This window comes from Beta vulgaris, chromosome 5 (assembly GCF_026745355.1).
Source record: "Beta vulgaris subsp. vulgaris cultivar EL10 chromosome 5, EL10.2, whole genome shotgun sequence".
NCBI classification, from domain to species: Eukaryota; Viridiplantae; Streptophyta; class Magnoliopsida; order Caryophyllales; family Amaranthaceae; genus Beta; species Beta vulgaris.
In genome coordinates this window covers 12,223,678-12,237,070 of record NC_079206.1, presented here as the reverse complement: position 1 = coordinate 12,237,070, position 13,393 = coordinate 12,223,678, and the positions used below count along the sequence as shown (strand labels likewise).

The window sequence follows — 13,393 nt, the reverse complement described above, 5'->3', positions numbered from 1 at the left end:
AGGAAAGCAAAAAAACCATAATACTTAAACAAACAAAGTTAGGAAGAAATAAATGGTGACACATGATAGCATTTATCAACTTTAAAGTAAGAAACCCTCCTTGGCTCCTTAAGAAGACATGAGAAGTACACGAATATGTTGGTGCAAAAAGTATTACACTCAATTAGAGCATTATCCTACATAAATACTTTTTCTATTTTCTTAGTTGCAACAATTTTATTATATTTGTTTTTATTTGGACCTTTTTTGGTAAAGTTTTTGGGGCAATTTGAAAATTTATTCTCACTTTAACTACACTACATGCAAAAAATATCAACAATTAGGTCAAATTTTACTCTATCTCCTACTTGCTCCGTTTTCCTATAGATGTTACATTTCTCTTAAATGAAAATGTCATAATAGATGTTACCTACCATAAATGGGTCCATTGTCATCATAAAAATCTTAAAATACTATTAAAAAATTGATGATCCCTTTTCTTTTAAAATACCCATATTTTTTCTTAATATATGTTTTTTTATTCAAAAAGTGGTGATCCCGTACTTTCTCTCTCTATCTTTATTAAAAACCCACACGTTCTCTATATAGCATGTGTAAAAAAACAAAAAAAAAGTATTTCCTAGATATTTGTAAAAAAAACATTTCCTTGATATTTGTGTAAAAAAACGTTTGTTGCAACTGATAAAAAATAGAAGTAGTATAAGAAACACAAAACATCCATTAGGTGGCCAGTCATCTGCCGGACTGGACCAGTTCACAAAACAGCATGGGCTAGTGTATGGTAATTAGGACCAGACCATGCAGCAACCAGTCCAAGTGGGCATATAACTCAAGTGATCTAACCAAATTGAGCCATTACCCTAACAAAATATTACCCATGATCCAACCAATGAACCCCATTGGCCACCTCTATAATTAGGGGTGTAAGCAAATTGCAAAAAATCCAAATTTCATCCAGTCCAATCCAAATTTGTCGGACTGCATTGAAACTTTTTTGGACTAAAATTTTCGAGTCCAAATATTTCTGAACTGGATTTGAACTCTCCCCTTTGAATCCAATAAATTCAATCCAATCCAAAAATATTTTGATATATAAAATATATTTGATATTTATATATATAATGTATATATATTTTATATTATATATGCAATATAAAAAATGTATGTGACATATTCTATGAAATGGATATAATGGGCTTAATTTTTCAGATTCAATTATAAGAAAACATTGTGAATCATTAAATCTGAACCGAAAAAAAAAATATAATAATCAAACTCAAGGAAATATAATCAGACTCGATTAGATTAGACTCAAAAAAAATTATCGGAATAGACTTAGACTCAATTTCTCGAGTCCAAAAAACTTTGAACTAGATTGAATTTGACAAAGTCCAATCCACTTACACCCCTATCTACAACTAGATGACTAATTAGTAATTATACTTAATCTTCCAAACGAAAATATGCCTCCCTCTGCAGAATTGCAGTTTGCTGCACATAACAGTGATAACTGGAATAAACTCCTACCAGAAAACTAACTGGAAAGTGAACTAAAATTACAATTTCGCCGCCCATTATTTACAAGCTTGATGGATTTGCCTTCAACACCCTCGCTGGCGATTCCAAGATTCAGCTATGCTAAAAACAAGTAACAAAAATGATACCAACTAATCAATTACAGTCTACAGACTCGTTCAACTTTGAATGATAATTTACAACTCTAAACACAGGAAAATATGTGCTGCTAATCCTAAACCAGGATGATTTCAATGCGCTCTTCTGTGCACGTCTCGATTGTTCTTGCTATATTCCATATCCCGTGACTTGTTATAGAATTTTACAAGTCATTTTATCTGCATACATTACAGAGGAAAAGTAACATTTGAGCAATGGAGAACATGTATGGGTAAAAAAGTTCATAGAATAGAAGTACAAAATTAGATAATGGATCAATGTCGTAAACTAATGATCCAAGGAAAGACTCGGAAAATATAACAATTAGCACAGCAAAGTAATTTGAGTTGGTACACAATCCAGAAGATCACATTCAAAGAAGAACGGAAAACATAGGAAAAATATTAACACTTAGTCTTATATGCAAGTGGCAGCAATATAATTTCAGAGACCAACTGGTATCGAAAAAACCTCGGTCTAGCCCAAAATTATCAATGTATTCTCTTAATAAAACATGTATAAATCATCTTAAGTGCCAACAACGTGAAGATGCAACTACATCGAAGATGAAGCAACAAGCAAGGCCTTCTTTCATTTGTGAGTATGCCCTTCTATCCCAATTCCTAAGATAGGATCTAACTCTACGTTGAATGAGGCAACAATGCAGATTATTGAACCCTACATATCTTTTAGAAGTTAATATTCCAGCATAATTTATTTCCTAATAGCAGTAACATTACTACTATTTATTTACAAAACGAGAAAGCACTCCACTTACAGAAAATGCTTTATGCATGTGTTTCATGATTTGCTGTACACTTTGGTGTGTGAAATGAGTTCACTACCCAGATTCGTACAATTTTTCACACATTTCCGATCATAGTTCTGGGGAATTAGCGAAATAGGAAACTAAAGTAAAAGCCAGGAACACTTGCAACAACAAACGTTTCTAACGACCATGGATTTCCAAGTCCCATGGCTAATGGCATTCAACTTCAAGAGAGAATTGCAAAGAATTGTTTTTTCCGCTCCTGAAAGGCTGAGGAACTCAAAGTTCCCAATAGTTACTTGTTATAACTAATCAACTCTTTTGAAAAAAAGAAAACCATTATTTTCCCTCCCAACTCCCCAAAATTCCCACTGTAATAAGTCAGTTAGCAATTGGGAAGAGCTCTGAAAAGCCACACCATCCTCCTCCATGAACTAAATCCTACTTAATGAGATGGTCCCTCCCTTCCTAAAACTTCCTCATAGTTCAGTTCACAGGCAACTCCTTACTTCCTCGTAGCTTTCTTTCACCTGTCAAGCAGGCTTTGAAGTTCCCTCAACCCACAACTTCCATAAGAGCTTCACCTAGATTTAAAACCTAAAGGAACTAGGAGATAAGTGGAAGCGTGACATGGAATTAAATAAAGATCATCCATTGCATAGGTGCATCGTGCCTTATAACTCAGAAATTCAGTAACATGGGGCTTATACTCTTATTATCACCTTTCCGCATCCTTCAATAGTAATATGCATGATAAACCACTAAAATACAGTGTAAACAATTATAATAGTCACTACAAATGTTTAAAGCCACACATTTGATAAGCTACTACAACGTATATTAGCCTAAGACTATTGTGAAAGACTTGATTAACAACGATGAAATGTAATTAGTTCAATATATCAGTTCACAATGAGACATGATGCAACATCTAAGATCTGTTTGCTGCAAACACACGGTCCTTACGATCACAAGTTAGTGAAGAGGCGCTTAACTTTAATCCCATAATCAGCTGAGCCATATAAACCCTGAAATTTAATCACCTCCAAAACCCAAGGAAAAGAAAGATCATCATTGGAGGTTAATGTACTAATGCACAAGATTGAGTATAGATAGCAGAGGCAACATGGACCCACAACCCTCCCAAACTCCCCAACCACCCTACTGAAACCCTACAATGCACCCATATTTACCAGCACCATTACCCAAAGAGACTGCTCGAATCAGCTACCAAGGTCAAAAAGAAGATAAAGGAAAAACGGAATCGACCTCTTGAATCCCCTCAAAATCAATCTAACAAAAATCTTTGGGTGTATCCAAATCCTTCCCACTTCATTTGTTGCTTTGTCAATGTCTAGCAAATAATTTCTGCCCTTTGGACCATCTGATTGGCCGCAAGAGTCACCCAAAATCTACCTCACCCCCATAAATGCACCTGTCGTACATGTACAAAGAACAACCACATTTTCAAGCATGACACTTGATTGAGCTTGAGACATTATGAGTAGTGATATTCAGATAGTTGGAGCCACACAAGAGACACAGAACACATGAAATATTAAAAATATTGTTGATCTGAAAAATAAAATAAATAAATAAAAAGACAAACGTGTCCTTCACACTTAAAAATTGCCACTTTCACCAAAAGCAATGAAGCAAAGATGCAAAATTAGATTATAAACATAACCCGCATCTTTAAGAAGACTTACATATCAGGCAAGTAGCTGAAGTCCATTAATACATCCGACCACTGCATTCTGATGAGCCACAATGGCAACTCTTTTTCTTGATTTTACCCTCAAAATCGAAAACCTGATCTATTGCATAATTGTAATGGTAAGTAAGTTCTTGCAGAGGAGGTATATTCTCACAAGCAAACATCATTATATGAGGAATCCTCTTGTCGTCATGATCATAGAGGACATTCTGCGCAAAGAGGTTTGGAGAACAGCTATGATTAATAAACCTCCCAACATTCCCATATATTCCTGCATCAAGGGTAAAACCAACATTTTCTACCACATCACGACAACTTGATGGCTTATCAGGCATGAGAGCAGAAAGCTCCTCACGAAGAGTGGGATCACTGTAGTTTTGCCCAATATCAAACAGATATTCATCATTGCCAACTCTTTGTTCGGCTTCCTTGTCATCAAGCAACTCTCCTATGTACTCACATACAAAGCTACCTGATGGAATAGAAGATAAAGATCTGAGGCCCCACCCCTTGGATTCAGTCTTGAAGATCTCAAGAGGAAGCTTAATACCATGTTGGCTTACTCTATTGTGACAAGTTGGTGGACAATTGCATGAAGGCCCACATTCATATGCAAGAGACTTTTCTTCAACAATTGCCCCACTGTAATTGTATGGGATCTTCCCTCCATTCTTGAGGGAACAAGCACAATGCTTCGAATCTGCACAGCTGTCCTTACAATCACAGCCCTTGGGAGGTATTGGCCGACACCAGTCAGGGTACATCACCGCTGTAATATATGTAAACGGCGGGGGTTTTTCATTATCTATGGTATTGACAGCACAAATTGGGGTGGGCTCTTTACCTTTTGAAATATCATTTATACAACTACCTTCCCATTTCTTAGACTTATTTGACTGCTTAACTCTCTTCCTAATGAGCTCTGGCTGATTTGGGGCTCTTCTTAACTCAAACTTATAGATCAGCTTTCCTTGAGGCCCAGTATCACGCCAATACTTTTTCACAGTGTACAGCCCATCATAAGTATATGACGGAGTTGTTGTACGTTTCCCGCCGGACATTTTCCTTTCTTTAAAGCCTCGGATAACCCTCACCGGATTCTTCTTATCAATGCTATTCTTTAGCGCTAGATTCCCTCGTTCAAGCTTCTGATCTTCAAGATACTTGCATCCACCCGCTACATTCCCCCCTTGACCAACATAAATTAATACATCAGAGTTGCCCACATCATTATCGTAACGTCCAGAAGCCACAACACTTATTGCAACATACTCATCATCTAGTTTGACAAAGTCTATACCACTTTGTAGTGGCTTATGAAGCCCAATAATTGCAAGCTCTACACGATATTTAAAAAGATCACCTACTTCTACTCCCGGTACAGGCCCCACCTTTTTTTTGGTATTCACATACTTTCCATGATCCTTAAAGATCTGTAAGGCAGCATTTATCTGAATACTAGCATCCACTCGGCCCATTTTTTTTGTTTCGTTGGCTTGAACTAGCTTCCTTAGAACAGTATGAAATAAGCGTAATGTGTCCCGTACTTTACGACGATTGTCGCGTTTATAAGGCGAACAGTTACCTTTTTCTAGCCATTTCATGTTGCTACTGGAATATCCAGTTGACTTTTTCTTGTTATTAATATCCTTGACGAAAGATGTACTCTCTTTTCCATTATTTTCTGATTGTTTCATTATCTTCCCCTGTTTTTCCTCATTGTTACCTTCAAATTTTTCTTCTTGTTTGACGTCAGATGATTTGCTAAGCAAAGGTGCTTGCATAATCTTCTTTACACCTTTGTGCGACTCAACTGAATTTTCAAGTACATCCCTATTTTTTCCAGAAATAAGAACTTCTAGTTCCTTGTCCTTACCAGCAGTATCAGCATTAGGCTCTTCTCCTCTTTGGTTTACACCATTCAACAGAACTCTTTTGTGGATGTTGGATACAGTTTCACGTTGACCCAAAGGCTTCTCCTGAGATTCACTAAGTCGAGGCACTTTACGCCCACGGCCAGCAGGAAAACCATGAACAGGAGAAACTCTTTTTCGAGATGGACACCTCTGTCCCTCCCGAACAAGATTTAAAGGGATCGAGTGATATCGAAGTAAACAAGGCTGTATACCAGCAGTATGGTCTTTTAAATCAAGTATACCAGTACTATTCAATGCCCTGGCGGGTTTGGCGTTGACAACTGCCATCTCCAGCAACTCTTCATTTCCATACTCTGCCTTGTCACGTTTCACTGAGCTAGATGCAGCCAATTCAACTCCATCCGGACAAACATAAATATCATGATTCTCAGATTGTTCTGAAAATGTAACCCACTCTGCTTCACAAAGATCTCTAGACTTTTTTTGAACATCACCCTCTTTTTCCCCTAAAACACCCACTTCTTTCTTAGGCATGCTGTTCAGTGTGGAAAGCGATCCACGGCCGTTAGGAAGATAGCTGGTATTGTTCGCCTTTCAATTATTCGTGGGGCTATGAGGAAAGAACAATATTACTTATCCAACTTCTCCACACCAATCACTGAGCTTAAATCCTCTCCTTGCTTAACCCTATCAAAGCAAAAGGTGAACTCTAATTAATACAACACACTTTCATTTCACTGGAGATAAACAAAAATAACTTGAAACAAAAAACACACGAGATGAATCCAGCAAAAAGAATGGATTGACATTGAGATAGTTTCAACACATTGAGTCAAGGAGTACTTTAATCAGATAAATAAACCTAACATCAAAGTCCTCAACCCTTTTCTCCTTAACAAGAAATATGAACAAGAGCCAGGAGAGTTTTTTGCAAATCTTTTCCAAGCAAAAGTCCACAAGTACACAACGACACAAGCTAGACCCAAGAGTAGTGGTTTAGTGTTTGGGTATATATAGCATCAAAAGAAAATGTTCAGACATATACCCCTAACCCAAATAACTAAAAGGATATAGTTCATGTATCCTTAAATTAGCTTTAATACAAACACCAATGACATATACCTTTGTAGTGTCAACTACCAATACAATAACAAAATCAATTAAGATCCCGAAGATGGCAAAAAGCTTTGGCGAGATTTAGACGTACACAGCCTAAGAGGTTACTTTCCAGAAACCAACACGGAAATAATGTTTCTCAAGTAGAAAAACTTATTGTAAACACGAAAATTAGTACAAAGTAGAGGTCATTACCCATACAAAAAAATCGTTTGCCAACCTCCAAAAACACATCACTAAAGCATCCATCTAGGGGGGAGGAGCCAGAGATCGGCACCAAAGTAAAGTAATACAAACCACTGTACTGCATCCCACAAAAACTCACCCTTACTATGGCAAATATTATCGTTCCACAAGCAACCAAATAACCAAACAACCCAAAATCCAATACATAGATGAGAACCTATTCAATCAGTTGCATGGATTCTAGAACCATTCCTATCAGGGGACATGTCCTCTTGAAGCTCTAGGTAAGCCATAATATGTCCGCCTTCCGGTGACCTCCAATTTACCTCTTTGTTTCATTAAACCTCATCTCTCAGTACGTATGGTGCAAAATTAATTCCAAACAACTAGCGAATCCACAAGTGTAAAATGTCACTTAACTCATCAAAACTATCTAAGCCTTGCCTTACTCATCTAGTCATCTTACCTTTAATTCATCAGTATGTTCTATTATACACCTAAAACAAAGTTTTCACACGTTCCGACGAAAAATATGTTCATCTGAAGATGCAAATGAGCAAAATGAACATTGTTACCCCCTTTAGTGTGCCTATATGTAGGTTTTCTATGTACACTCGGGTGTATACAACAATTCTCAACGAACACTCTTTCATCACTTAATCTTTATCAAATCTATCAGATCTATATCATTGATGCATGTTACACAACTAATGAAGCAAACTCATCTCAACTACCATAAACTTGTGGGCTTACACTTCTTTAATTGGGTACAAATTAGTTGAATTACCCGGTATATTATGCTAAATTATACTCAAATCCCAATTAATAGTAATTACATAAAATTGGTATCAGACAAAATACAATTATACTGAATTACTTACTAAATTGTAATAACTCAAGATTAGATGGAAGATAACAATCAAGGATTTTAATTAACACATACCCATCACAGGAAAGGTGAAAAGAAGCTGCATGCAACATGAACAAATTAAGGATAGATTACCAAAACTAAAATCTTGAACTAAAAAACCCTATTAACAAACAAACAGACACACTAAAACTAAAATCTTAAATAACCTTATTAACAAACGAAAATAAACGTTGACAAAATTGAAAAAGAGAAAATACCGAAAATCAGAAAGAAACGGAGGTTTTGAGCGAAACTTCGATAAAATTGAGGTGACAGTGATTGAGTGTCAGTTGCATGCACACAAACATCACCGACTTCAGAAGTTTTTTTTTTTATATACAAGCACCGACTTGAGAAGTTGAGAATAAGCCAATTACAGTTTTACCAACGTTTATTTTTTTCTGTTATTAAAATCTCCAATTTCATACACTCCCTCAGTTTCAAATTAAATACAAAGATTTTTAAAAACAGAAATTTCTTAAGTATAATATTTTATTTCTTTCTATTCTTGATAAAGATTTTAAATGTGAAATTGCAAATAAATTCTTATTAAAACTAATTAATTATTAACTTAGTCATATGTTTTTACTTTTTATGTAATCCGGCTTTCTCTCTTTTTATTAACTTAGTCACATACCTTTACTTCTTCCTAATCTTACCCTAAAAAATTTTAACTAAGAAAATATATATTCCAACTTACTTCCTCCGTCCCATGTTATAATGTCTACTTCATTTTTGGTGGGTCAAATTTTAAAATTTTTGACCGAATATTATCATTTGTATATATAAAAAAACACATTCATGTCGAATCTTGTTAGATTCGTCTCAATGTCTAGTTTTATAATATCGACCTTTTATATTTTTTTTATTAATACGGGATTGAAGATATTGTTCAAGTATGGGAAATAATTGTGTTAACCCCTTGTAGGTTAACATGGCATTCAATATATATAGTGTTTACAATACAGACCTATGACTATGAAAGTACCCTTCTACCCTTTACAATATAATATTATCCCTTTACATATAATATTATACAATACACCCCTCAATCTTTACGGGGTGAAACAACGGATAGATTGGTACGATGTTTAGTAAATAAGTCAGTAGATAGGCCTTTAGTAAAGATGTCTGCAACCTGAGACTGTGTAGGAACATGTCTAACAATAAGACCTCCCTTGGCAACCATTTCTCGAACAAAGTAATAGTCAACATCGATATGTTTGCTACGATCATGATGAACTGGATTAGCAGTGAGATAAGTAGCAGAGACATTGTCGCAATAGACAATCACAGGACGACGGAAAAAATGGTCAATATCGGCAAGAAGCAGGCCCGGCCCTGAGCCTTGTTTGGAGGGGCAGTTGTCCAGAGCCCACGCTTACAAGGGGCCCGGATGTAAAAAAAATTCGCTAGTTGTCCTAACTCGCTAGATGTTAGCAGCCTAGCAGGTAAGGAAAGCAGTAGAAGGTAAACGAAAGAAAAGTAAAAAAGAAACATTTCCTATTTAATGCATATTGGTTATTAGCTGTCAGTAATTAATTTCTTTTACATAAAAAGTTAATTTCCCTTTTTAACTTTTCCAATTCGCCATTGTTGTCCTAACTCTTCTTTCTTCCCTTTTAAGCTTCCAAGTTTTTCAAATTAATATCAAGTGTAATTATTCCTTATAGAAGATAAATGAGGCAAAAAGAAATTCATTAACAAATAATCACATTATCAACATCCATTATCATTTGAAGATTCCCGGTAACTTCCACCATTTCCGGCGAGTTTCTTACCATTTGATGTATGTTTTTTTTTTTTGAACGTTCAATAAAACTTAATTCATTGCCAGAATAGAAGTATGATCAAACACATCCGGGTAATCCAAACAGCTCGCAAAAATCATAGTACTCTTAAAAGAGCCAATGATGGCATATTAAAACAAAAAAATCTAGAGCGACTGAGTTCTATACTTCTATAAGCTGAGAAAATGTAATATGACCTCTTCACTTAAGAGGGATGAACCTTGAAGAATGAGTCCTAACTGGCTCAGGCTTCTCACCAGGTGGAGCCTCACGTTTCGCTTTGATGTATGTTTTCCTAACTCTCTCATCTCAGTTGCATTTACCTGTTAGAAACATATTTTACAGGAAATACATTATGCTTATTTACTAGATTTAGCATTCATACATTAGTACTTCAATTTGCCTACAATAATTTCGATATTATATGTCTACATGAATAGGAAAATATTTTGTCATTTGTTTATTTGGTTTTTTTTTTGAGATACTAAATTACAATACATATTGTATTTTGTTTTATTGTAATGTGTTGTCGAAAGAATTTAAATAACAAATTCCGAAAATTACAACGTATTTTACTTCAAGAACCGAAATCGAGAGTTCCATTGCTTTAGGACTTAGGTGTTATTGTTATCTTCATGTGCTTGATTATATGTTTGCTTAATTTTAGGATTATTGAAATGTTCTACTTAAAGTATTTATTGAGAAGTGAAACAAGAAATATGAGAACAACTAGATCGGGGAAGTTTAACAGCAAAGAGCTCTGATAAGCATGTGGAATTTATACACATTACTTTTTTTTTCAATTTACCTAAATAAAATAGTTAGGGTAGTTATATATATCGGCGAAAGACATTCAAAACACGAATATGATACAACTAAATATAAAAATGGTAGTACGTTTTTGGATAAAGGGCCTATGTATCTTAACTCGCCTAGGGCCCATGAATTGTCAGGACCGGGCCTGGCAAGAAGTTGCTTGAGCCAAATAGTTTCTGCAGCTGTGTAGGCAACTGCCCTGTATTCAGCTTCAGTGGAGGATTTGGAAACAGTAGGTTGCGTTTTAGAACGCCAGGATATTAAATTCTTCCCAAGAAAAACAGCATAGCCAGTAGTAGAACGTCGTGTGTCAGGACATCCTGCCCAATCTGCATCAGAATAGGCAAGAATAATAGTAGGAGAGCTGTTGTTGTATAAATACAGCCCATAATCCAAAGTGCCCTGCAGATATCTGAAAATTCTTTTTACAGCATGAAGGTGAGTAGTACGAGGAGCATGCATAAACTGGGACACCATATTAACAGCATAAGCAATATCAGGACGAGTCATAGTTAAGTACTGCAATGCACCAACCATACTACGATAATCTGTGGGATCAGCAAGAAGTTCTCCATCAAGCAGAGACAATGTTACGCTAGAGACAACAGGAGTGGTAACTGGTTTAACAGTATGAAGATGGAATTTACGAAGTAAATCAGAAACATACTTATGTTGAGATAAAAATAAACCAGAGGGAGTACGCACAACCTGTACACCTAAGAAATAATGAAGATCCCCTAAATCCTTCATAGCATATTGAGAAGAAAGAACAGAGATGAATTTGGCAACAAGAGGACTACTACCAGTAAGGACAATGTCATCAACATATAAGAGAAGAATAATGAGATGACCACGATATTTGAGAGTGAACATAGAAGTGTCACAACTGCTGCACTTGAAACTAATAGATAAAAGAAAGTTGCTAAACCGGGAGAACCAGGCCCTAGGAGCCTGTTTCAAACCATAAATGGACTTTCTGAGACGACAAATATGAGTAGGTTTAGATGGATGAATAAAAACCGGAGGTTGACGCATATAAACCTCTTCATTAAGAAAACCATGAAGAAATGCATTTTTGACATCTAACTGACGAATAGACCATTTAAGAGAAACTGCAATAGTAAGAACCAAGCGAACAGTAGTAGGTTTAACAACAGGACTAAAGGTTTCAAAGTAATCAATACCTGCCTGCTGGTGATTGCCAAAAACAACAAGTCTGGCTTTGAACCGCTCCACAGACCCATCAGAATGATATTTAATCTTGTAGACCCACTTACAACCAAGCAAATTCTTATCATAGTTGCGAGGTACCAACTCTCATGTGTCATTTTTAATCAAAGCATTATATTCATCTAGCATAGCTTGACGCCAACGTGAGTCTTTAGAAGCTTGTTTAAAATTTGTAGGTTCAGACTCAGTTATATCAGTTTTTAAGTTCATGAATATTTTGGGCTTGGACACACCAACTTTGAGACGCGTAACCATCGGATGATGGTTAGCTACTGACGACGAGGGAGGAGTGACAGGGGGGACTCAAGACTAGGCGACACAGGAGGGGGGCCAAGGAGAGGCGAGCAAGAGGGCTCGGTCGAGCTAGGGGCATCGCTAGGCACGCCAGCGTGGGATGGGCGGCCAGCGAACGAGGCAGAGCCTGCAAGGGAAGTTGGTGGGGTAGCAAGTGACGCTGCGGGAAGAGCAGGCGAAGCTGCTGGGCCAGCAGGCGCGGGTGAGGCAGCTGGGGGATTGACGAATGCTTGGGCGTCGGGGAACCTAGGCGAGGCAGCTCGAGACCGAGCAGCCGAGACCAAAAGAGGGGACACGGCGGGTGGAGGCATGCAACGAGGAAGACTCGATGGTCCCAAGGGGGCCATAGGGATGCTAGACACATGGGACGACGCAACATTCGTGGGAGTCCAATCTAGTTCTAAGACCTTTGGCGATGTATAAGGAGTAGTGGGTTGACTACTCACAAGGGCACGATACGGAAATTTATGTTCATGAAACAAGACATGACGACTAGTGTAGACTCTCTTGGTAGTAGGATCAAAACATCGATACCCTTTATATTCCAATGCATATCCAATAAAAACACAGGTTTTAGATTTAGGTTGCAGTTTGTGATTTTTGGAGTCCAGAAACAAGGGAAAGCATTCACATCCAAATGTTTTCAAAAATTGATAGGAAGGAGGACGATGAAATAATTTTTCAAAAGGAGAAACACCCCCTAAAACCGAGCTGGGTAATCGATTGATAGTGTAAGTGGCAGTATATGATGCATCAACCCAAAATTCAGCAGGAAAGTCAGAATGAATAATCATAGTACGAGCCATTTCAATGATATGACGATGTTTACGTTCTGCAAACCGTTTTGAGCTGGAGTGTGGGGACAAGATTTTTGAAAAATAATACCATTGTCAGAAAAATGTTGAAGAAGAGGAGAATTATCAAATTCCCTTCCTCCATCACTTTGAAATATTTTAATTTTGCAATTAAAAAATTTTCAACCATCTTTTGAAACATAAGGAATTTAGAATAAAC

General features: G+C 36.7%; 1 protein-coding gene across 4 annotated transcripts; it reads right to left on the bottom strand.

The window, feature by feature from the left end:
• Window positions 1-1,321: 1,321 nt before the first annotated feature.
• Window positions 1,322-8,623, bottom strand: LOC104892823 (histone-lysine N-methyltransferase, H3 lysine-9 specific SUVH6). Of its 4 annotated transcripts, XR_007274554.2 has the most exons (4): window positions 8,468-8,623; window positions 4,153-6,724; window positions 3,713-3,878; window positions 1,322-1,853 (listed from the first exon to the last, which is right to left on the bottom strand). XR_007274554.2 is itself a non-coding variant. In XM_010678831.4 (3 exons), exon 2 carries the CDS (start codon window positions 6,569-6,571, stop codon window positions 4,178-4,180), a length of 2,394 nt encoding a protein of 797 aa, XP_010677133.2. In that variant the 5' UTR covers window positions 6,572-6,724; window positions 8,468-8,622; the 3' UTR covers window positions 1,322-1,853; window positions 4,153-4,177. The 4 variants fall into 4 exon arrangements, 3 of the variants coding, with proteins under 3 accessions (XP_010677133.2, XP_048500860.1, XP_048500861.1); XM_010678831.4 differs by lacking the exon at window positions 3,713-3,878 and having other exon boundaries at window positions 8,468-8,622; XM_048644903.2 differs by lacking the exons at window positions 3,713-3,878; window positions 8,468-8,623 and adding an exon at window positions 8,283-8,448.
• Between the last annotated feature and the right edge of the window lie 4,770 nt (window positions 8,624-13,393).

Bases quoted from the DNA above. Each gene is read 5' to 3' on its own strand.
- LOC104892823 (XM_010678831.4), bottom strand. From the start codon at position 6,571: ATGCCTAAGAAAGAAGTGGGTGTTTTAGGGGAAAAAGAGGGTGATGTT.